The sequence below is a fragment of the Bos grunniens genome, chromosome 25 (genome assembly GCF_055505025.1).
Source record: "Bos grunniens cultivar Pamir isolate PY7600 chromosome 25, Bosgru_T2T1.0, whole genome shotgun sequence".
Classification (NCBI taxonomy): domain Eukaryota; kingdom Metazoa; phylum Chordata; class Mammalia; order Artiodactyla; family Bovidae; genus Bos; species Bos grunniens.
This window is the reverse complement of record NC_141189.1, coordinates 8,024,887-8,049,144: the sequence shown is the minus strand read 5'-3', so window position 1 is coordinate 8,049,144 and position 24,258 is coordinate 8,024,887. Positions and strand designations below refer to the sequence as shown.

At 53.6% G+C, this 24,258-nt stretch overlaps 1 protein-coding gene across 19 annotated transcripts in view; it reads right to left on the bottom strand.

The window, feature by feature from the left end:
• CUX1 (cut like homeobox 1) overlaps positions 1–24,258 on the bottom strand; it is a 349,136-nt gene that overhangs the window by 61,525 nt on the left and 263,353 nt on the right. For 4 of the 19 annotated variants that reach the window (XM_086374351.1, XM_086374353.1, XM_086374345.1 and 1 more), the window contains exons 12-20: positions 15,415–15,473; positions 12,338–12,386; positions 11,513–11,609; positions 9,835–10,506; positions 8,654–8,719; positions 7,246–7,347; positions 4,995–5,827; positions 2,853–3,018; positions 2,265–2,321 (exon numbers count right to left, since the gene is read on the bottom strand). In XM_086374351.1, the coding sequence (XP_086230477.1) occupies positions 2,265–2,321; positions 2,853–3,018; positions 4,995–5,827; positions 7,246–7,347; positions 8,654–8,719; positions 9,835–10,506; positions 11,513–11,609; positions 12,338–12,386; positions 15,415–15,473 (2,101 nt within the window). The remainder of the gene's footprint in view (positions 1–2,264; positions 2,322–2,852; positions 3,019–4,994; positions 5,828–7,245; positions 7,348–8,653; positions 8,720–9,834; positions 10,507–11,512; positions 11,610–12,337; positions 12,387–15,414; positions 15,474–24,258) is intronic. The other 15 variants (XM_086374363.1, XM_086374364.1, XM_086374361.1 and 12 more) reach the window with 7 other exon arrangements.

Below are 24,258 nucleotides of genomic sequence, written 5' to 3'. Positions count from 1 at the left end.
TGAATAGCCATTCATCCCAACGATTTGTCAACACTCATTATTATAAGAGAATTCTGTTTTTCAAATCTAAATTCCACATCCTGAAAGGCACAGCTACTTTAATTTTTAGAAACACTCCTAAAAGGGTAAGGCTGATAGTAAAGAAATTTTAAACAAGGAAAATTGCCACCCTCATCTTGTCATATTGGTCATCTTTCTTTTCATTTTGACAAGCACTTTCTTAATTAGTCTTAATTAAGTCTTAATTAGTCTTTCCTAATCCAGAGAAGCATTTTTGCTTGGCCACCATCATGATATTAAAAAAGTTTTATATTTTCTTAGAATATCAGAAACATTTTTCCACTTTTCCCCACAATCACCATAATTATTATTTCTACCGATGGCTTCCCGGTTGCTGACTCACAGTGGGCGTGTCGAGTCTACAGAGCACAGTCTACCTCCCATCTTGCTCAAAGAAGGAAATGGCAACCCACACTTCAGTACTCTTGCCTGGAGAATCCCATGGACAGAGGAGTCTGGTGAACTACATACAGTTCAAGGGGTTACAAAGAGTCGGACACGACTGAGCACCTTGCAGAAGCCCATCTTGCTCTGATGAGCACAGGAAGAGGCCTGCCTGCCGCCTCTTCACAGGAACCAGGGGAAAGTTCTACAGCGCTCACTTTTACCCAGGGGCTCACTGCCTCTTCCTCCCTCCCTCCCTCCTTCAATCTGCAGACTCCCCAAGAGTGTAAATCACTTTATTTTATAAAGTAATTTGATCTCTTACAAACATCATTTACGTTCCTCTGAGGAGCCCTGTGAGTTTTTCCCATGTTGGAAATGGGACTGTCATATGAATGTTCCAGCACAGTAGCGAGGGCTTGCTATAACAATAAAAAGTAAAAAGCCACTCTTGAAGAATTTGTTCAGACACAGAGAAAGTTTTGGCATCGATCATAACCGACCTGGAACTGTAGGCGATTTCTTGTTTTATTTAGGAACAAGGGAGTTTGATCTAAAAACTGTCAGACTCTGCCAAGTTGGGTCCTGACTCTGATGGGGCAGCAAATACTTGGAGAGTTTAACAGGAGGCCGGCTTTCTGTTCAAGCAAGAGGCAGGCCTAATTTTCCATGCAAACGTCCGGGAAACTCTTAGCACAAACAACTGTGTCCATTATTTCCCTAATGTGTCTTGAATTTGAGCCAGGGCTGTGTTAAGGTCTCCAGCACTTGCTAATTAGATTGGCCAACCCAGAAAGGCAGGGAGGAGGAAGTACACCTGATCCTTCTCAGAGGGCCAACCGCTCCTTTCAGAGGTGCAGCGAAGGAAGCCAAGAGTCTGGGTTAGACACAGCCTTCCACCCCTCAAGATGGAACACCCCAAACAGAAGAAAATGTTGGTGGGGAGCTGAGCTGCAACCCAGTGTACTCCGGCTGCATCTGTGCGTGGGTTTGGAATTCTGAAGTGGTATCGGCCGCTGCGGCCCAGCTGTTCCCCTCATGACACGTGTTTTCCCTCGTAAAATTTCCAACAGGCTGGCAGGTTCCATGCTCCTCACTTAGCTTTGTTTGTGTTTTCAATGAATCAATGGGATATGGAGACTAATCAACATGTTTAGAAAGATAAAGAAAGGAAGAAAGAGGAACAGCTCATGACACTGGCTGTTCCCGAGAGCTGGGTGGGAAGAGGCTGGCACAAGTGTACGCCCAGGAAGGCCAGGAACACATGGGGTCAGGAGCCTGGTGTGCGGGCCAGCCCGGGGCTGCCATGTTCAGGAGTCCGGAAGGCGGTGATGTGACCTCAGACACCAGGCCTCGAGGCTCTCTGATGCCGGTCAGAAGCAGCCCCAGCCCCTTGGCTGGTGCTCCAGGCTCTCCACCACCTGCTCCCAGGCTGGACCTCAACCTCAATGCCACTCTCCTGAGCATCAAGCCCAGAACTGCAATGCCCATTCTTTGTCCCCTATATCCTGTTATAAGGCTGGAAGCCCCCTGAGCACAGAATCTGTCTCTGACTCACACCCCAGCCCCGAAGGCAAGGCTTCACGTGACAGACTGATGAAAGAACACAGCAAGGAGTAAGAAGATGTGGGAGGGACCTGCACTCGGCTGTCAACCCTCTGCTTCTCCACTAGAAACTATGACCTCGAAGAACCCAGTTTGCCAACAGAATACCATGTTTTCAGCTCACTGGATCCAGGATGAGCGACCCTTCAAGTCCCCCCAATACAGACCAAAAGGCAGGGAAATATATCATCCAAACCCCAACTGTGGCTAATTACCTGAGCTCACGCAGCCCTGCTGCAGGGGGTCTTGTAGTGACGTCACGGAGTGCAGGACTAAAGGAGAGAAAGGGGGACAGTTACATGAGGAAGCAAACTTGGGGGTTAAAGTTTCTTAATACCCTGAGCACAGCTGAGGGGGGACAGCATAAGGGCCAAAAGGCACAAGGGAGGGTCCTCACTCCTTACGGGAGGGGGCAGACTTGACAGGGGTGCAGAGCGCAGAACAGGAGGGACCCACGTGGACAGGCCAAGTGCTATTGGTGGCAAGGAGGCCCCCAGCTGGGGGGCAGGTGGAAGCAGCCACTCGTGAGAGAGCCTTCATTCTGTGCCTTTGGCTGATTTCCTTTCCCGATTCCCTGATTTAGCTACTTGACTTTTACCTATATTTATGTATAAACAGCATTTTCTTAATTGGTAACTCATTTTCTGCTGCTTATAAAATTAGCTAGGCACAATCTTCTCTTTCCTAAAAACTGAGTCAGTCCCATGGCAACAGGTTGTGGAGGAAAGAGGCGTCTCAGCCCCGCCGCATGTGGACGCCCCTCCCCGCTCCCCACAGCAGCCTGGGGGCGGGGCCGCCCCTACCTGGCCCTTGCTGCTGCCCTTGGACGGGCAGGACGCCCTGGCCCAGCTCGCCGTTCAGCCAGAGCTGCATCCGGATGAAGGGTTCTCGTCCTTTCTGGGTCAGCTTGCTCCATGGCTTCGGCCGGGACAGCATGTCGCTGACACTGCCCTGTGACAGGCCTAGCACCTGCAACGGCAACCAAGGACACGTGGGGGCTCAGCGCCTGGGTCTGGTGTGAGGCCTCAGTGTCACACGCACGGCGGTGTGGGGGCTCAGTGCCTGGGTCTGGTGTGAGGCCTCAGTGTCACACGCACCGCTGTGTGGGGGCGTGGCCAGGCAGGACGGCACTACAGCACTCCCAGGCAGAGCACAGAACTGGCCCCTGGGGGGTGGCGACAGCCTGCGTTGGGGGGTGGCTAAGCTTTTCAAGGTCATGGGTGGGCTGATGCCCTGGCACAGGGAGCCACAGTCATGGTCCCTGCTTTCAGCTCCTAGGGAGAGAGGGGCAGGCAAATGGAGGGGAGGGGCCCCCCTCCCCCCAGGGTCTTGATCCTGCCAAGCCTGCAGGGTTGTCGCCCTGACAACCTGAGGAGGAAGCACTGAAACCATGTTGCTCTTTGCCTGGTGGCGCCAGGAAAGGCCAGGGTGCTGGGGGCCAAGGACCCCTTCAGATAAACCAGGAGCAACGGATGCTGGCGGGACTCGGGCGTCTGTCTCCTGTGCTGACGCCGGGCCAGCTTGGCATTTAGAAAGGTCGGCTCTCTCTGATCACATCGCTCCACGGTAGGGGCCCAGAGGTGAGCTGGTGGCGACAGAGGAGCCAGCCTGGGAGTGGAGCTCAGTGCCGACGGTCGACAAGTTGCACGTACATACCCGACTTTTCTTATGCTCACATATGGCCATACATATGTATGGGCACAAACACCCCCCACAGGACACAGATGCAGCCCAGAGATATTTAGGGGCTGCATCCGATCACTCTTTGAAAAGTTCTCAAGTTCCAGAATAAACTGCGCTCATGGGCCAAACAAGTTCAATGCTATTAAGTCTCTGCTAAATTTAAGGCATGAGCACAAATGTCTATTTAAATGTTCTCAAATGATATTTTTACAACACTGAACTAGAAATTTCAAGGGACTTTAAATTCTCATCCTCATTCCTATTCACCCCATCACCTTTTGCAAGATCGTGATGAAGAGTTCACAACTGTATCGAAAGGATGCATGACACGGTATATTGCAAACACTGAACTCAAGGCAGGACCTGGGAAGGTGGTGGAGGAGGCCCCCACGGGCCTCTCGGAGGCCACGGCTGACCCAGCCCTATGCCCCTCAGGAAGACTGTCTTGTATGGGACTGGAGCGCTTCTCATTCTGCTTAGCCAGTCGTTATTTAATCTAAGACTATCCTGGAGTATTATGTTTATCTTACATTTTGCAGGCCTGGTAAATCCCCATTAACCAGAATCTTAGTGACCAGGAAGCACCCCGAACAGAAAGTGTCTGGGAGCTCATCCACAGACTGGGCTTTTCATGAGCCAAGAAGGACGATGAGAAAATGAGGGCCTTCAGGGCCGGTCCTGGGCACAGCCTGGGCCCTGAACAGCTCTGCCCGTGCCACCTCTAGCTGTGCATCCCTGGGCAAATTGCTTTGCCCCTCTGGCCGGACAACACCCTAGCACCTTCTGACTGCTGTCTCTACCAAGTGCCTTTGGCTCTCTCTGGGCAGGTCATCTCTCTCTGTGATCAGATCCTTTTTGGCCAAAACAGCCTACAGAGGTGGTGCCTCTGGGCTCCGCTCGGCCACAGGGACAGGGCTTGACTTAGTCATCTGCTAGCTTGGGGCACGTGGTCAACTTCCCTGAGCCTCGGTTTCCTCATCTGCCAAATGGTGACTGCCACCCCCTCATATATGATGAGAGGTCTAAATGGCCGCAGAGGGTGAGAGGGCCTTGCTGGGAACCTGGCCTCCAGCGGGGCTGCAGCAAATGGAGCGTTCACTGGCCAGTCTCCCTGCAAGTTTGGGAGTAGATGAGCCACGGTTCTCTTTGGTTAATTAAGTGGGTGATGGCCACATCCTCCAGACAGATCCCCGCTCCCCGGTCCTCATCAGTGAAAGGAAATGGGAAGACCCAGGCCCCCGAATGGAACCCCCACCTCGTACCTTCTCCCCGAAGATCCTCTGACAGATGCCGTTCTTGGCCAGCTTCTCCTTCACCTGCCGGGTGAGCTCGATGGTGTCCACCTCCTGGTACATGTAGATCTCGTACTGCTCGGGGGTCAGCGGCGGGACTGAGGGCTTGGTGGGCTTTGACAGGGGCACGATGGGCGAGGAGGGCAGTGGGCTGTTCTGGGGCGTCTCGCTGCGGCTGGCTCCGGTCAGGCTCAGCTCGGAGCTCTGGGAGTAGGGCGACTCTGCGCTGGGCCAGTCCTTCCAGTACTCGGAGGAGGAGGGGCCCTGGAGCTGGCTGCGCTCCGCTCGCGTCTGCCCACCGCTGCCTTTTTCTTTGCTGCTGCTGGCGTCTTCAGCCTTGGGGTCTTCGGGCAGAGCGCTGCTCTTCCTCTCGGGCTGGACGGCGCTCCACCAGTGATCCTTCCACACGGTGCCGCGGCCGAGCTCACTCTTCACGTGTCTCAAGACCCCCTGTGTGGTGGGGTCGGCTGCCCCGGGGAGGTCCGGCCCGGGCGCGTCCTGGGACTCCTTCTTCAGGGCTGGCGGGTTGGGCAGGGCAGGGGCGCTGGCGTCGGGAGCCGAGGGGGGCTTCTTCAGGGAGACGGCTAAAGGGGAGTAACTGGACACCGACGACATGGGCGAGGCGGGTATCAGCTTGGGGGTCAGGAGGGCGATGTCTGTCTGGGACGGCGGCGCGGGCTTTAAGGCGGGCTCGAGGGCGGCCTGCTGGGCCTCCATCTCCCGGCGGGCCTGCTGCAGGATGGAGCGGATGGCGTCGTCCGCGCTCCCGCCACTGGATGCCGAGGAAGGCTGGGCCGGCTCTGCTGTGGAGCAAACGTGCAGGTGAGACAGCGGCGACAGCGCACCTCCCAGTGGGGACGGGCTTTCCCACCCACGTCCTTCTCAGTTAACCTGCCACGGATTGCAGGTTACTCGGGACAACCTCACTGCGCTGTGATCTGAGCATTTCCCGCCTCGTGAAATGTGAACCGTTCATGCAACCGTTTAGCGATGAAGGGCTAAAGCTACTGCTTCGTGGCCCCACCGACTGAACGGAGTTACGATCAGGAGTGCGATGGGGGGTGGGGGTGGGGCGGAGGATGTAACATGTGCAAACGCTCTGAGACACACCATCCTGGCCTCTTTCCCAGATGACTTTATTTATTTATTTGATTTATTATTATTATTATTTGATGTGGGCTATTATTGTGTGTCTTTTTTGAATTTGTTACAATATTATTTCTGCTTTGTTTTGGTATTTTGGCCATGAGGTGTATGCAATCTTAGTTCCCTGACCAGGGATTGATCCGGTACCCCCTGCATTGGAAGGCAAAGCCCCACTTACTGGACCGCCACGGAAGTCCCCCGGATGACTTTAAATTTAAAATTCTCGTGTGCTATATTCCAATCCCACTGGTTCTGTTAGCTCAGATTACCTTCTGGGTGGGTGACTCTGGGGTGGCCACTAAGGGGAAGGGGAAGCGGAGGGCTGGGGTAGGGGGGCCAGTGGGCTGGCCCTAGCTCAGGAACCCAGGAGCATGGCCAGGGGGTGGTGGGCGCTCGGTGTCACGCTGCCTGCTGCCAGGCCTGGTAGGGCCTCACGCCATGGTCCCTCCCGGCAGGACTGGGCAGAGCAGGGGCTTCAGGGGCACAGGGCAGGTGCGTGTCTGTGCTGAACCTCAGGAGGAGAACTCGGGTGCTCGGTTTCCCCTCTAGCGGAAGCTCTGAGCTGAATCCACAGCCTGGTGCGCCTCTCAATCATTGCTCACTCAGAGAAGAGCTGAAATGTTGGTGTTCCCTCCTCTTAGACAAGGCAGCTCGCAGGGAGCTCTGAGGGCCGATTCCCAGGGCTGACTGACTACAGAGGTGGGGACACCCATCCTTTAACACTTCCTGCTCCTTCCTGCTAATATTTGTTCTGTAAAGCAGTTGTTAAGAGTTTATTTTTCACTAGTGTGTGGTCAAGTGTATACCAAATAACAGATTCCTGTGTTGTGTTTAAGAAAGGGAATCTGATACAGATTACTTGCTCATTTAAGTCATGGATATTCTAGGCTAGGGGTAAGGAATGATCTAGAATGGTAAGTATTAGCAAAACACATGTCACACAGACCTGCTCCCCCCTGTACTAAAGGCTTGAAAACACACATTCAATTTCTTTTTAAATGAAGTTAATTACTGCCGAACAGAACGCTCACGACGTAAGCGTGGAAGGCAGTGGCGGAAGTCCTGGACTCCGTACCGGTTTTCTGGACCTGCAGCTCCCTCTTGGCTTGTTCCAGGATGGACTTGATGGCTTCGTCAGACCCGGTCTCGGAGGCTCGAATCCGAGTGGTGATGTTACCTGCAGGGAGAAACCACACCGATGACATCAAACCCACACCTGGAACAAAATGTAGTGCTGCACAAAGATGGCATTCTGAAAAACAGCTGCCGGTGAGTTGAGGCCGGCGACGACAAGGAGGCAGGCTGGCCTCCTGCTTACCTGTACCTGCTGTGCGGGTGACTTCACAGCAGGTACGGCGACCCTGGGCAGGAAGGGCTTCCTGCTGACTCCACCTGGTGTCAAACAGTGTTTGGCCAGTGGGACCAGCTCTGACACTATCCAAGTTGGATATCACCCGTGGGTTGGGACCAGGGAGAGCAAATCATTTAATTCAGTGTGTGTGTGTGTATAAAAATTATATATAAATGAAGGATTAAAGGGCAAGGCTTTTTTTTGTGTGTGTGTGAGTCATTTAAAAGCAACTCCAGCAGCTGCTTTGGCTTGGGATATGTTCAAGGCCCTCCCTGTACATGTCCTTGAGGCCAGAGAGGAAAAATGGGCAGAAGGAGCAAGGGGTCGAGGCTGATCCTCCCGCCATCATTTGGATGTACAAAGGGAAGAGGCTTAAGTTAAAAATTTCGGGTCTCTTATCACTTGAACAAAGAGAGGAGCCTGAGGACATTTCTAAAGGACAAGAATCCCTGTCTTCTGGTCACATGGTGGGCAGCCACGTGTCCAGATGCACTGCAGCTACTATGGCCTGGGGGCTGGCCTCGATGCTTCCCGGAAGCTGTCCACATGTTTTAACTGGTTGATACCTTTACTAAATATGAACTGCCACATCAAACCATTTAAAAACAAGCCAACCACTGGCACAGAACCCCCTTAAAGCTGCGGCTCCAAGGAGGGCAGTGGGGGCTGGCTCGCTGGGACCCGTGGGCGAGAGAGCCGGCCACAACCTGTCTGATCGGTCGCACCCTCGACGGATTTCCGAGCTCGGGGAAGGGACAAGGAAGCAGCAGTATCTCATCTGACTCAGTCACCTGATTTTTTTCAGAGCAACAAAGGGTTATTCTTTCACCTGCTTCTGAGAACACGGGGAGAGTTGTAATTTGAATGTGAAGGGGGGGCGTGATTTGCAGTTTGGGGCTGATTTTTAGGGGTGCCGCCCCCTCCTGGACTGGGTAGAGTGCAGGGCCACGGTGGGGGGAGGGAGGGGCCGTGTGAACTTGAACCCGTGCTTTGTTTTATACTTACTAGCTCTGTTTTTCCATCAGGTTCCAGGCCAGAATCACACTGTATAGTTTGAACCCAAATACACAGCTAAGGGCATGCTGCTTCCTAGGTTACTAACTGCAAAGAAAAACACCTGCCTGCGACATACCTTCAGACCCATTTCTTCGTTTCGGTACTTCCTGAAAGAGTCTGTTCAGGCTCTGGCCTGGATTCTCTGTTGAAAAACAAGTGTGGTAAGAACAAAACAATCAGGGGGATGGTGGTGCTGACGATATGGGCTGCGTGACATGAAATCTGAGCCGCCTGTTGCTACAGAGAGGGCTCAGGGCTTCCTGTGCCGCTTGGGAGTCACTAGAAACTTCTGAGAGGCCCTTCCCTGGCTGACCAGCTTGCAGAGGCCATGGCTCTGCTGCCAGAGGGGATCGGACAGAACTGGGGGGCGGCCTGCGGCACCAGCGCCGTGGGGGTCAGATGGAGGGAGCTCTGCTGCCCAGCGAATCGCCCACCAGCCCCGGAACAAAGCTCACATTAATCATCCAAAGACAGTCGATTCCAGTTAACGTCGCCGTAAAAGGCTCAATGTCCTCTGTGCAAACGGACACTATTGGAAATGTTTCCCTTCTCTGAGTCTGTATTTCTGTCTGATAAGTTCCCTTTCTCTATCAGCGCTGACTTGGCAGAAGGATCTCCTATTGTTTGTTAAAGAGGGAAGGAGTTCCTGCAATTAGGGATGGGACGGGCTTTTTATCTTTTTACGGGGGTCGGGGTACAAAGGGTGTTTTAATACTTTAATGTATTTTACTCAAGGCAGGTATGTTTGCTCATGATGCTGAACAGGTCACTAATGGGACTTAACACATGGGGAGTGCGCTGATCGCAGGCCACCGGCCTGTGTGCAGGGAGGAGGAAGGGGGCCCATGTGGTCGGCTCACCCTCCTTGGGGACCCAGCGCCATGATAGGCCTGCCCTGGCCGCTGCTGCTGCTCTAGGGCTGGGTGGCACCCACGGGCCCCTCCCCTTCCGAGGCCAGCACCCAAGGCCGAAAGGACTGCTGGACACGAAACGCATCAGGACGTTGTGCGTTAATTCCCTCCGACCCAGTATGTGGTGCTGGAACAGCGAGTCCACCTTGTGTGAGGTGCGGAGTGAGTTTCAGAGGCTGGGCCCCCCGAATCTAAGGGCTCGTGCCTGTGGGCCCTGAGCTCTGGAAATGGCAGGACTGTGAGCTGTACCTGATGTGAGGGACACACGTATCATCACACATGCACACGTGCACACACGCAGCTCCGTGCCAGGCTCACATGTGGGTGCTGACCCCGAGTCGCTCACCTCTTTGTCTGCCTTGGATACTGCGAAGAGCCAGGATGTTCTGCTCGTCTGAGAGGAACTGCTTCATCTTGTGAAACGGCTCCTTGCCACGCACCGTCAGTTTGTTCCACGGCTTGGGCCGGGCCAGGATCTCGCTCACGGACCCCTGAGACAGTCCCAAGACGTAGTGTCCAAAAATGCGCTGTCCGATATTGTGCTTGATCAGCTGCTCTTTCACCTGCCGGGCGATTTCTGCAGTGTCTATCTCCTCGCCCTCGGAGACGCTCCCAGCACTTTCTGACTGGCTGGGAGATGGGGCCATGCCATTTACATCTGGGCTTTGTTGTAATGGACTTTGGGAAGATATGGAGTTTGTGCTGTATGGACCTGTTGAAAAAATCATGCTTGTGCTTCCTGCTTCCTGCATGGCCTTGGAGTAGAAGGACTGCATTAGCTGTCGTTGGAGGAGAGAGTTTAGTGCAAATTTTCCCGTAGAAGCCAGGGGCAGGCTGGGGCTTGCCAGGGATGAGCTGAAAAAGTCTTGCGTTAACCCCGCTGGTGAGAACTGGTGTGTACCATTAGTATTGGAAGCCTGCTCCCCCGTGTTGCGGGGCAACTGAGAAGGAGGGGAGGCCGGCAAAGGTCCAGGACGCCGACTCTCAGGCTGGTCTTTCCCTTTTCTCCTGGCTGACCCTACAAGGAAGGGCAAACATAATGCATTATGGGGGATTCCAAAGGGAAAAAAAACCAAGACCAAGATGCAAAGTTTGCCCCACAAAAGGGAAAAAAAAAGTGCATTTTTTTTAAAAAACAAGGGCCAATGAGGTGTGTTGGTTTGTTTTTCGATTGAATTTGTAAATTAGCCAAACGAGGCCCCCCGAAACAAGCAACATGCATTTCATGTTTGCACCTTTCTTGTACGTTGCAGCCTGGAGAGTTTCCCCTTGACAGAGATTCAAACTCCTAACTTGACAAGGAGCCGGTACCACACACAGTAAAGAGTCGGCAGGTCGCGGGCCTCTCAGCGGGCCGCCAGCATTCGAGCTATAACCAGAAAGGGCCCCACCTGAGGAGCAGCAAACACTGACATTTTGGGACCAACGGATTCTCACACCACTTGCTCTGAGGCGAATGTACCGCACCGAGTCCGCTCGATCGAAGGCACGCACATTTTTAAGAATGTAATATCATCGGAGCCCGAGACACTCTTAAACGCTTTACCAGCTGCCAAAACCTGAAGCCGTCAGTGACGCCACCATTTTGGGATGAGCAAAGAAAGGCTAAGGATGGGGGAGGCGTTCCCAAGGACAACCTGACAAAGGAAGAAAAGCTCCACTGAGCCGGGAACGGCAGGGCCCGGCCCTGGAAGTAGCCCAGGAAACACCACAGGAGAGGCCGCACAACTCGGAAGAGACCAGAAAAGCCACAGAACGCGCGCGCGCCGGCGGGGGGCGCCCCCCGCAGCATGGCCCTGCCTGCCCTCCGCAGACGCCCTGCGGCCGCGCCTGGATGGTCTCTGCCAGGTGGGGGCGGAGGGGGGCGGTGAGGACGAGGAGGAAGACGGACACTCGTTAGTCAAGGCTCTCATCGCCCATCGCCCAGTGACGCCCGCCATGCATCAGCCCAGACTCACGGTTCGCCTTCCTCTTCCTCGACCCCCGGGTGGGGGCCGAGCGGCCGCGAGAACTTATCAACCTACCGCTCAGGTCGCTGTTGGAGATGCGCAGCGCGGCGTTCTCGGACTGCAGCGAGCGGTTCTTCTCCAGCAGCAGCACCTCCAGGGGCCTGGATGCGTCCTAGACAGGGCAGAGCTGTGCTCACCGCGGGGCCAGCTGCCACCTGGCTCCGTAGGTTGCCAGACCCCATAGCCCCTGCTCTGATCTGACCCGCCTCCAGCCTCCCAAGGATGCTCCATGCATGTGGAGGACACGCAAGTTCCTTTCTGAAATAACTCATTTCGGTTGAAGGAAGTTTTCTCTTTCTAGGCTCACACAGCTTGCAGACAGCTAATTATTCTCTCTTCTGTCCCCAGATCTGAGCGTCTAGACCTCCACTTCCTTTAGTAAGGGGACAGGTTGACACCTGTCAGAGAGACCTGCAAAGGTGACCTGTTTTTGGTGCCAGCCGCCAAGGGTTGGCTACCTTCTGGGCCTCAGGAATGGGATGTCAGGTGATGACTTAAGATTGTAATTGGCTGCTGGGTTACCGTGTGCCACTGCCATCTTGCTTCTCATCCATGTGAGGCGGTAGATAATAAAAATTCCTGAGTCAGTCCATTTGGGGCTGATCTGTAACAGTCTGAGAGTGTTTGTACCCACTTTCTCAGTACCTGCCTGTGTTAAATTGCAAGTTCAGGAGAACTCAGTTAACCAGTTTGAAAAACACTGATTTTTCTCTTTTTGCCCCTTTTAACTTAAAGATAATTTGGTTTAACTTGGTGAAATGTTCCCGAGGAGAAACAACCTCAATGGTGAAACAGTGACATGATGCTCGCACACGCAAAAAGCAAAGGGAGACCGTGTACCTGCGTCCCAGCTCCCTCGGCCGGCACAAACTCCATGGACTTCAGGATGCTGTGGAGACCAAGACAGAGCCGTTACCCCTGCTCGGACCTGCGGCGGGCGGGTGGGGTGGGGGCAGTCTTGCTAATGCTCCCTGTGCTCCAGGAACTGAGGAACTGACAACTTTAACAACTTCGCTGGCAGCCTTATCATCCGATAGCGGCTCTGGAATAACTATTCAACTAGCAGTTGGCCAGCGAAAGTTTCTTGCCCAGCATGTAAATCACTCCATATGGAATCACACCAGGTCTGTTCGGAGTATAATTTTAAAGTTAAGTTGAACACAGACATAACACGGCTGTAAGTGGAATGTATTTGTAAAGCCGAGAGGGGCTGAAAAAGCTCTAACAAGGAAGTCAGGAAGATAAACCTGTGCCCCAGCATTTGGCCAAGAGTGAGGTCCCATGACCAGAAGGCTCACAGGCGGCAGGGGACTGTCCTGGTCCCCAGGCATGGGAAGGAGCCACAACAAAGGTGTGGGCGACTGGGCTCATTTCTCCTTTGTCCTCCTTATCACAGAAGCCACTGTGGTCATGGCCTGTTTCAACAAGTCTGAGAGCTGAGTGAGCTGGGGTGCCCAGGACTGCTATTTGCAGAGTGAGGCACACGTGAACATTCTTTCTTTGGGTCCACGTGGCCCCAAGGAGCCAGGGTGCTCCCCTCACGCTCAAGAAAGAGGGCAGCTTCCATCCCAGGCACTGGGCCACCTGCGCTCTCCCAGCCCTGACTCTAGCCTCGGCCCTTCTTTAAGCTCTGCGGCAGTGCCATCCGGGGAGCACCATGTGGAAAAGTGCCCAGGGCCCCGGGGACCCCCCTCTGCTATGGCCCCCAAGAGGTTCAGTAAGGAGCCGACCGCCCTTGGTTTCCCTGCGGTTGTGTCTTCATAGTGGCTCCTGTCGTGTGAACTAACAAAACAGGAACAAGGAGGAGCTCATAATTTTGTTCTACGATGAGCTACTGAGAATAATAAGAACCCTGGGCCGTGTTGCATCAGCTGCGAGGAGAGAGGCGAGCAGTCTGGACAAGCTTGTCTTTTCTTAGTGGCTGTCACGTTGTTTGCAACTATATTCTTGTCTGTGAGCTTCTTTAGGATCATGTAAGAAAAGACTAAGTGCGTCTGAGTTTATACTAAAAACTGTGTCTCTTCATTTATTCAACAAATTTACCGACAGCCTCTTATGTGCCTGGCCTGTGCAGAGTCAGAGCCACTCCTCGGCCTCAGGAGCCCTGCAGGTGCTTCTAGTAGCACGAGCAGGAGAAAACCCGGGCAGGAGATGCGTCTGTCTTGAGTTGTCAGGGTTTGAGAAGGGCTGTAAAGGAGCAAGGTGCTTTCTAGAGTCTGGGGTTGGGGGGGGTGGTGGGGGAATCTCGGGGAGATGGGGGAGAGATAGGACAGAAAGGGACCCCAGTGAATGTCCAGAGGGTGCTTGTATCACCAGGAAGTGGGAAGCCAGGGATGCATTTTAACAGAAAAGCCACCTGAATGGGGCTCTCAGAGACGCCTGCGTTGTTGGGGGGGTGGGGGGGGGCTGCATGTGCAGAGGTAACACAAGGGCCGGCAGGAGTGTTGGGGGGCTCTGTTCTTGGAGGGGCTGAGAACCAGTGAGCGGCTGGGCAGGTGGAGCCGGGAGACAGCAGAAGGGAGGGGCCTAGAAGCCTTGGCTCCTGGAAACGGAGGTGAGCTCGGAGGAGAAGGCGTGTGGGACGGGCCTCAGACTGGGAAGGGTGGGGGCCTAGAGAAGGTCTCCATGTCAGCTTTTCCGATTCCACACTGGGAGAGGGTGCACACGAGGAGAGGGCACACATGATTTCTTTTGAGGAGGGACAGGGATAGGGAGGTGGGCACAGAAGTGAAAAATATCCTCCCTAAGCTAGAAATGGGGTTGGGGAGGGGACAGAGCTTGAGGAGCTGGACGTGCAGAGAGCCGAAGGGCCATTCAAGGAAGTGCGCAAAGGCTGTCTGCGACGTGGGGGTGAGGATGTTTGGGGAGAGAAGTGAGGGGAGACCCGCCCCGCCGGGGTCACCCCGCCAGGGGTCGAGAAGGTCAAAGAGGCCTTCCAGTGGGCTTTTTTTTTTCCCCCAGCGAACTCAAGGGAACAAAATTAAGAATCCAAAGAACAGCATGGTGAGTAGGTGTTGGCTCATTTTAAAAGGAGAAATTAAAACTATCAGCAAGAGAGAAAAGGGCTGATGGATGAGCTGGAAGGCGAAGGAAGGAAGGGACCAGCGTGGCAGGGTCAGTCTGGAGTGGTGGGGGCAGCGGGGAGAAGCCAAGACCAGAGGGAGTCACCTCGAGGCAAAGGCAGGAGCTGCCTCCATCAGGCAGGGCACCAGGGGGTCTGCTGGTGGGGGGTGTCAGGGCACAGCTGGGGGCAGAAGGGTGCCCGAAGGCGTGGCAGGGCCCCCGGGAAGCAGACCTGGCCAACAGCAGGGGAGAGGACCCGGGCCTGCAGGCACTCCTCTGCAGTGTTTGGTAACCTGGCCATGGGGGTGGGGGCGAGAGAGGCCAGGTGAGATTCTGAGGTGAGGGCTCCAGGTGGGCCCAGGGCAGCTCGGGGAGCGGAGTCTGAGATGGCGGGAGGCTCAGGCTGGGCGGTGGGGCCTGGAGAGGGAACTTCTAGGCATGAGAGCGTGGGTGTCAGGACTGAAGGAGGACACGCTTTCAGCTGCTGCGTCTCGGGTGGAGGTGTGGCCAGGGAGGTGTGCGCCCTCGGCTAGAAAAGGCTACCTTGCTCTGTTCTCCTTCTGTTTTGGGAGCTGGCAGCTAAAAATAAGCTCATATTTTATATTTCCCATAAAGGCATATTGATTCCGTGCATGCTGACAGTTTCTATGCACAGAGCCTTATAAAGAGCCTGAGAATTCAGGCACAGGTCTGAGTACAGACACCTGCGATGTTGGGCACCCCAGGACTCGGCCCAGTGCTGGGGGGTCAGCCAAGGACCTGGGGCTGTCCCCTCGCTGGCACAGGCCTTCCTTAGCAAATGTCCCCAGGGAGCGCTGGCTTGTACAGGGCCGAGCTGGCATCTCCACACTTACTTTAGCTCTTTCTTCACCTCTTCATAGTCAGCCTGTCCCTTGAGTTTTTCTTCCAGTTGCTGAAAACAGAGAGGGATTTTATTAGTGGTAGTGTCTGAAACAGGCTGATGGGCTTAGCCATGGACTGAATGTGGTGTCCCTCTCAGCAAATTCAAAAGCTGAGACGCTAACCTCCAGTGTGATGATGGTGTTAGGGAGGTGGGACCTTGGGGAGGTGATGAGGTCATGGAGAGGCATGGTGGAATCAGGGCCTTAAAAGAGACCCCAGAGAGTGTCCTCGCCGTTTCCGCCATGTGAGGTCACAGTGGGAAGATGCTGTCTGTGAACAGGGAAGGGAGCCCCCCAGACACCAAACATGCCACTGCCTTGACCTTGGACTTCCAGCCTCAGAACTGTGAGAAGTAAGTGTCTGCTGTTCACACCACCTGGTCTATGGTACCCGGTCACAACAGGCCCAAGGCTAAGGCCCTTCACTGACTGCGTCACCTGTGAAGCATCTGGCATCCTGAGGGAGCCTAGACATGCACAGTGGAAGGTGACAACTGTTGAGTTGTCCCTTATCCTTCCCTTGTGGGGCTGGAGTTGAGTGGGTGCATACACACACACACACACACACACACACACACACACACACGGCAACCATGAGGTTGTAACAAAACTCAATGAAAATAGATGGAAAAAGTTAAAAAAAGTGCAGAACAGAACAAGGAAGAAGCTGCTTTGTATGAAATCCCACAACATGGCAAACTGGGTGAAAAAATGCTGTCCTGGCATTTTAAAAGCAGCGTGTGGCTTCTCACAAACTACGCGAGGCCAGCTGATGAGGACGGTTAGTTGTCAACACCTCTGGTGGGACCCTGCTGATAAGAGTCACAGCTCCTTTGTCACTGGGGTTGGTATCAGGTATCAGGGGAAATGCATTTGCATTTATGGATGGCTTCCCCCAGACTCCAGGGTTTTAGGAGGAGAGACGGTCCACTGGGTAGGAGGTCAGGGGCTCTTTGGCAAGGCCCAGGGGTGTGACCATAAGTTTCGTGGGTATGAGGATGCTCTGATGTGCTCCACTCAACTCTGTGAGCCCATGTGGCTGATTTCATCCAGAGCCAGGGCCTTCTCGCCAGGAAGAGCCTTTGGCATATAGTGGTGAGCAGAGGGTGCTTCCTTCTATGAAGGTGCATTTGGCCTAGTTTGTTCTTTACCCGCAACCTCATCCCCCTCTCTCCCAACCAAAGAAGCTTTTTGTGGCAAATAGGACAGCTTGACCTGAAACACAAAGACTCAGCCAGCAGAGGGTCCTGGCCATTTACCGTCTTTCCAAGCCTGGGGTGAACAAATTCCATCCTTGAATCAACAGACCCTTCCCATCTATAGGGCTTCCGGTTACCTTTCAGGCTCTGCTTGATCAGCCACGTCTATGATCACAGTTTAAAGCCGACTCAGAACATTCTAGAATTTGGGGAGAAGATTCCCACGTGGCCCACCAGCCTTTCGATGCTCACCGGAATCCCACGTGCCCCCTTTAGCTCATCTTTTCCTGCGGTCTTTGAGGGCGGTTTCTTGTGTTTGTATTTTCCATTGTGGAGAATTGCTTTGCCCTCATTCCTTTTTCAGACCTCTGGCCAACTTTCTCTATTATGATGGTTTCTCCTCACAATCAAACGGGAGGTAGCAGGCGCTCGTTTTCCAACAAAAGATGCTCAGAAGCTGCTCACGAAGGAGCGATTCTTTCATTCTCCTCCCTGTGGTCGAACAGCGGGGAAACCCTTCCTATTACAAGATTACCCAGTGCTGCCGGGACGCAAAGCACCTTCAGAGGATGAGATTCACTGCTGCTGGATGCAGGGCACATGTAAAATGTGGTCGAGTTCACAGAATAGGAGACGGATAGGAAGAAGGGTGGACATGGAGCTTTCGGACCTGGCATGGCTCGGAACCCGGAGTCAGTTCTGTCACTCACAAGCTGAGGCCTGTGGGCACGTTGATCAGCGGCTCATCCATGAGATGGGAGCAGCAATGACCTCTGAGGGTTGAGCAAAGGGGCAGGAGACAAGGAGCCAGTGTAGATGCTGGCACTGTGGGGCCTTCGCTGAGGGACCACTGTCGCTGCCAGATCTTGGTGGGGGTCCGAGGCCATGTCTCCAGGCTCTCTGCAGACCTGGGACTGGCCCAGATCAGAAAGTTTTAGGACTGGAATCAGTTTGGTTGAATATGAGTTTCCACAGAGAACTGAGCAGTTTCCACTGAAATTTCTATTGTTTATCTGGAGGCAGAGTAGTCAGGAAGCACCCAGGACAGTGCTTGCAAACCTCGGTTGAGCAGATACCTGGATGGGGGCCTGGTGGGGCTGGTGCTGCCTCAGGACCTTTCCTGATGGAGATAAGCAGGGCGGGAGGCACACGGTGGGGGCCCAACTCGGGGAGAAAACCCTGAGCGCCCTCAGCTCCGTTCTTTGACCCCAGACTCTTTGCTGGGCGCCGTGAAAGTCTGGTTGCAGAGCATGCTGCCTGGATGGAAGCAGGCGCTCCAGGCTGTCCCTCCACGGTAGAGTGTTCCCCTGGACTTCGCTATGCTCGTTGCACTGTGGGCCAGATCCCAGGTCTGGCTCCACACCCCACACACCATCTTATTTAATTATCTCAATATGTCTGCAGAGCATCTGTCTGTTTGTCCAGAGAAAGGAAAAGAAAAACCCCCAAAACACATGGGTTCTGCACTGCAGGCCTTGGTGGGATACCTGAAGCAAGTGCAGAGGCAGTGAGGCGCTGGTGGGCTGGGGCCCGATAGGCCCGAGCCAGGTCCTGGCTCTGCCACTGAGCAGGAATGACCCTGGACAAGATGCTTAACTTCTCTAAGCCTCGGCTTCTTCATCTATAAGATGGGGGTAACGGCACACATGGCACAGGACTTCATGAGGACTAAATGGGACAGTTGTCACTTGGCATCTAGGGTGGACTGGTTCTGGGACCTCTGAGGTACCAAGTCCGCAGACGCTCTAGTCCTTTACACGGAACAGTGTGGGGCACTCGGCCCTGCAAACCCCTGGATGTGCAACCTGCAGATAGAGTGCCACCATAATACTGAGCGCCTAGCATGGTGCTCAGCACATGGTACCACCCTCGGTAATGGTGGTGAGTTATTATGGCAGCTATTGCTACTTTATCCCTGGGGTGATCCTGAATATGGGCTTCCCTGGTAGCCTGCAACACAAGAGACCCGGGATTGATTCCTGGGTTGGGAAGTTCCCTTAAAGAAGGGATAGGTTACCCATTCCAGTATTCTTGGGCTTTCCTGGTGGCTCAGATGGTAAAGAACCTGCCTGCAATGCAGGAGACCTGGGTTAGATCCCAGGGTTGGGAAGATCCCCTGGAGGAAGGCATGGCAATCCACTCTGGTATTCTTGCCTGGAGAATCCTATGGACAGAGGAGCCTGGCGGGCTGCAGTCCATGGGGTCGCACAGAGTCAGACACAACTGAGTGACTAAGAACAGCACAGAACATCCTGAATATGACTAGACGGTTTCTGAAGACACTCTGTGGGTCTTGTGCCAGGGGCTCTCCACATCCTCAGGATGTGAGGTTCTCCACATCCCTGTCTGCCACCTCCCAGCGCCCCCGCTGCCCTGGGCAGATCCATGGAGGAGGACAGATGCCCGAGCAGCTCTGGCTGTTCAACGCCAATGGCAAGAACGGCAGCCCTACATCTCGTGCCGTGAATGCAGAATCTGGGAAGCGGGTTGCCTTCCTGAGAAGTTGCTCGTGGGACGGAACAGGGAGGAAAGGTCAGACCTTATACAGAGCGGGGAGGAAAGGTCTAGTGCGGAGCTGGGCTTCTAGCTCAGACCTAAATGACTGAGTGGGAGCCTGGGTGATGGGCTTAGCCTGTCAGACCTCACACTTCTCCTCTGGGGAAGGGGGCGGGTGAGAACATGGGTTTGCAGAGGACAGAGGTGAGGAAATGTCAGATGCACAAGTGCAAGCTGCAAGGGACCCTCCCACACACGTCTTATAATATAGGTCGTGTACGTTTAATACTATAGGGTTTCCCAGGCGGTGCTAGTGGTGAAGAACCACTGGCCAATGCAGGAGACTTAAGAGACATGGGTTTGACCCCTGAGTCAGGAAGATCCCCAGGAGAAGGGAATGGCAACCCACTCCAGTATTCTTGCTTGGAGAACCCCATGGACAGAGGAGCCTAGCGGGCTGAAGTCCATAGGGTCGCAAAGAGTTGGACATAACTGAAGCGACTTAGCATGCATGAACTCATGTTTAATTCTACAGAGCTTAGGAGCTCTGGAGCTTTGGAGCTTAATGGCTCCAGAACTTAGGAGGAGCTCATCAGCTGTTCCTTGAATTGCTAGAAGCATTATCTATATGAAGTTCTCAAAACCCTGGCTAAGACTCAAATAATGAGGTAATTTAATTTCAAATGCAAAGTATTTTGGTGTGCAGCAAATTAGGCACTAAATTTATAAAAGACATCTATCTTAGTCAAGTTATAACATGGGGCCTAGGGCTGCCAACTTAAGGGTCTCTGGCACAGAGACTAAAGCAAAGACCCTCGAGAGGCCTGGTCCTCTGGGATACACAGCGAGGGGTCGAGGAGGCCACACCTCTTTGCCACGCAGCAGACGGGGCCAGAGAGGCGACTGCATTGCAGTGTACCACTGGCTCCGTCTCTTCCCTCTGGGGTGATGGGAGCCAGGCTTCTGGCAGTGCTGTCTGAGGACCCACAGGTCAGGTTAGGGGCATTGGTGTGTGACCCCTCACCCTGATGTGGACCCCTGGGCAGAACCTAGTGGGTATGATTGGGCTCCCTGGCCCAGGGCAGAGGTCTGAGGTTGACTCTGCTTCTGTGGGGGCTGAACTAGGCAGTGTGCCCTCCTTTTCACCTAAACAGTGACCCCACCCCTCCACCCCAGGTCTCCATTGCTCCTTGGTGAGAGGTGGCAGTTAAGTAAATTTAGGGTTGGCTGATGCTGGGGAGGTGCTGGGGAGGACTAAACCAACAGTTGTCCCTTGGTATAACTTCATCTTTCATCCCTGGGCAAGAAGCCCAGAGATGCCTGGTTGGGCGCTGCGCATGCTCTGCAAGGATGCTGGGGATGTGAGACCAAAAGGGGACAGCCCCCCTTCAGGCCGGGGGGTGGGGAGAGTGACCGTGACATTAGAGGCTTGCTGCCGGCTGGAGAAGCATGCTCTGGACAGAAAAGGGGGAGCCCCTGCGTGGTAACCCCATCACAAGTCATCTCCAGCTTCCTCGAGCTGCGATCCTTGTGACTCAGCACAGAGGAGACGGGAGCTGACTCCTTATGGGTCCTGGCTGGATATTTCAGCCAGCTGGACATTGCAAGGTCGGCTAAGTGGGCCACAAGCTGGGGACCGTCTGCAGGTGAATATCAAGAGTCACTCATCCAGTGACCAAGGGTACCTGTGTCTAAGAGGATTCATCGTAGAGTCCTGCAATTAGCTCTGAAAGCATTTCTAGTAATGCCCACCAGTCTACAGCGATTTACTTATGACCTCAATCCAGAGTCGGGCCTCGAGGCCTCTAGCACAAAGTCCCCCAGTTCCTCCCTCTGGGGCATCACAATGGCTGCGGCCCTGGCCCGGGGCCACCTTCGCCCCTCCTCCCTGTGGAAGGCTCACTGCTTCCTCTCCTTCAATCTGTGCTCACAGTGCCTTCAAGATGCAGCCAGGATGAGGCTCAGGGAGGCTCGGCCCCTGGGCTCTCTGACGCTAGGGTGCCTGACGTTAGGAATCACTCGTACCATCCAGGGTGAGCGGGGGCTGTGGAGGGACATGTACCGGTCTCTCCTCTACAGCCACGGGCTGGATGGATCATTATCACACCCACCAGCCTGGTGAACATCAGTGGGACCTGGATGTTGGAGCTTCACACACTGGGCCAGTGATAAGACGCTGGTTAAAATGCGGTCAAGGGCAGCCCTGGTGCAGAGGAAACATGGCCGGAGAGGGAACTTAAGTAACTAAAGAGGGAGTGTCCACAATTAAAGTTGCTGAACGAGTGCAGAGAAGTGGCTGTTGGTCTTTTTTCATCCTCACCCCGAAGGAGACAGTGGCTCAAAAGGACCCAACAGAACCTTGGGAGGTGGTGTGAGCAGTGTGGTTGGGGAGGCTTATGTGGTTTGGAAAAAGGTCCTCATGTGATTCTAACACATGGGTCCATGCATCCAGTGAGAACTGCTGATCTTTAAAGCATCTGTAGAAAATATTATTTCTCCCTAGGGGAGACTGGCCTCAGTGAGTCTTTCTTACAGACACCTGTTTTAAATCGGAGCTATCGGTAGCTGTGTTTCCTGGGCAACTAAAGGGTTCCAACAGAAGACCCCAGAGCGGTGTTACCAGAGACAGCAGCCTCATGATGGCGGTCAGGTTATTTCATTGATTACGAGTACAGAATGATCCCTGACAAGTGGGATGGAGCTGAAGCACTTGTCAGATCAGACAGGAAGAAACGTCTCCCGCTTCTGAGTCTGTTTCGACGTCTGAAGGTTAGAGGAGGCACCACTGCACTGGGATAGTGCTGGTGACCTTGGCTTGAAAAAGTAGAATGTGAGGAGAGAGACTGGTAGACATCCAACCGGCAATTTATCCTCATGACCGTCAATCAGTTATGGAGGCGAAGGGAAGAAAGTATTCAGTCACAAAGAGACGGGGCGTGTCAGGGTGCTTGAGAAAGCAAACTGCTTAGTGCCCAAACATGTTTCATTACAGAGCACATGCATCCTAGGGTGTCCTGGTGGAGAAGACCCCAGTAAGCTCAATACATACTAATCTCAAGGCTTGCCCGCTGCACTTCTGCCCTGTGAGACCGTCATCAAGCACATCACCATTTATCTCAGAGGTCGTGGTCAGTGTCCATGGTGAAACCCACCTACCACACCGAGAGGCTGATCTCGAGACAGCGGGAGGCTGTGGTGCCCTCGGCCAGCGATCCCAACCCGAGCCCCCAAAGCAGGTCTACATGGTCCAAGAAGGAAAGGACGGAGGAGGAGTGGTGCTGGTAGTGGCAGGAGGGGGAGGAGGAAACGGGAAGTCAGGGGAGGCTCCTGGCTGCTTCCAGTGGCCACCACGGCTGGCCCCAGACCCCTGTCGCTAAAGCATCGGGTCGGTTTGACAGGTCTCATTCATAAAATAGTTTCCTAATAATTGTTTTGCTGCTTAGTTTAGATTGGAGACTATAAATTGCACACATTAGGAAAGGAAAAAAAGCCCAGGGAAGTATCTCATTCAATTAACCTTATTCCTCTGGGTGAGCAAGGCAGACGCGCTCGTTTGGGGAAGGCAGGCGCCTTCCACGAGTGGGTCTGATATCAGGGACAGCTTTGCTCCTGGCGACCAGGGGTTAAGATAATTAAAATCAGAGAAGTCTTGTTACTAGAGGATATGTTTTGATTATTAGATCAGATGAAGATAGGGGAGTAATAATTTTGGAAGAAGTATTGCCGAATTGTTTCATTAACTGCACAGTATTAAAGAATTCCCCCAAGATACGGGTAAAGAACATTAATTTGTGAAACTGCGTTTCATTTTTGGTGAAGGCAAACATTAAAACCTTAACTGGTTCAGAAGAAATTGCTCTGTAATAAAACGGTAGGGTCTACAGCCTCCCTCTCATGTAGTCAAACACATCATGGACTTGAGTCGCACCCTTTAGCTGTTAACAAAGGAGGGGAAGGAGAATTATCTGATAGCTGTGCCTCTTCTGGGGTCAGAAATGGCTGTTAACACGAGAGAATGACGTTGAATCTGGAAATAAAAAGTGGGCACTTGTACTCGCTGTGCAAGCTGATGAGAGAACACGTAACAACAGCGAGTTGAATGCCGTGGTTGAGGCTCCCTGGCCTCAACCATCTCCCCGTCCTGGCAAGACCGTGTCCTTGGAGGGGCCTGGGCACCGGGAAGTTTCTCAGGCGGTGGATGAGAAATCCAAAGAGGCAGAGAAGGGTCTAGTGAGGGTGAACCATGGCTGCCCTGGTGCCCCAGCGAGGTCAGGGCAGCGAGCTGCCAGGAGGACAGACTTGCTGGAGACTAAGTGCTGCCTCAGAAACATGGTCATGAGTTGAGAAGAAAAAAAAAAAAAAAAAAAACTCAGAAAATATCAAAATGGGGCCTAACCACATTCTAGAATTATTTTACATAAGAGAAAGTTTTCCTGAAATTTTTTTACAATTAACTATGATCCACTTTATTTCATGCACAGGGACTATAATTGGCCGTCGGTCACTTACCCATTCATGCCCGTCACGAATGGGTGCTGAGTGGAGATGGGGGTGCCTAGCAGGCGGACGGGGGGGGGTGGATGGCAGAGCTTGTGCCTGTGCCCTAACCGGTCCTGTCTCTTCGTCATCAAATAAGATCCCACTGAGGAGTCCTTGATGGCTCTGACGTGTGAGTCTAGGGTGCCAGGACCACCTCCAAATTATGCTAACTTCAACAGATTGGACATACCTTAAATAAGTATAATTAAAAAAATACAATGTAGAAGGTTCTGGGTTCTGAATTTGGGACACATATGTATAAGATGCCCCAAGAGGATGTAGTTTTTGGCTAGATGGCTGAGGACTGCGGGTGGGAGATCAAGGGCAGATCGTGGGGGCTCTGGGCCCTGGCTTCTGGCACAGGCCAGCGGGTCAGAAAACAGCCCTGCAGGTCAGGAGCAGGGCCCCCAGGGCTTGGTGCTGACTTGCCGGCAGTGAACCCTTGGCGTTCATTTCGTTTGGGCACAGGGAAGGCTGGGTCCTCCTGCGGCAGCCTCCTCTAGGAGCCAGGGGAGGCCCGCAGAGCTGGACTACTATGTCAGCCGCACCCTGACGGCACTCT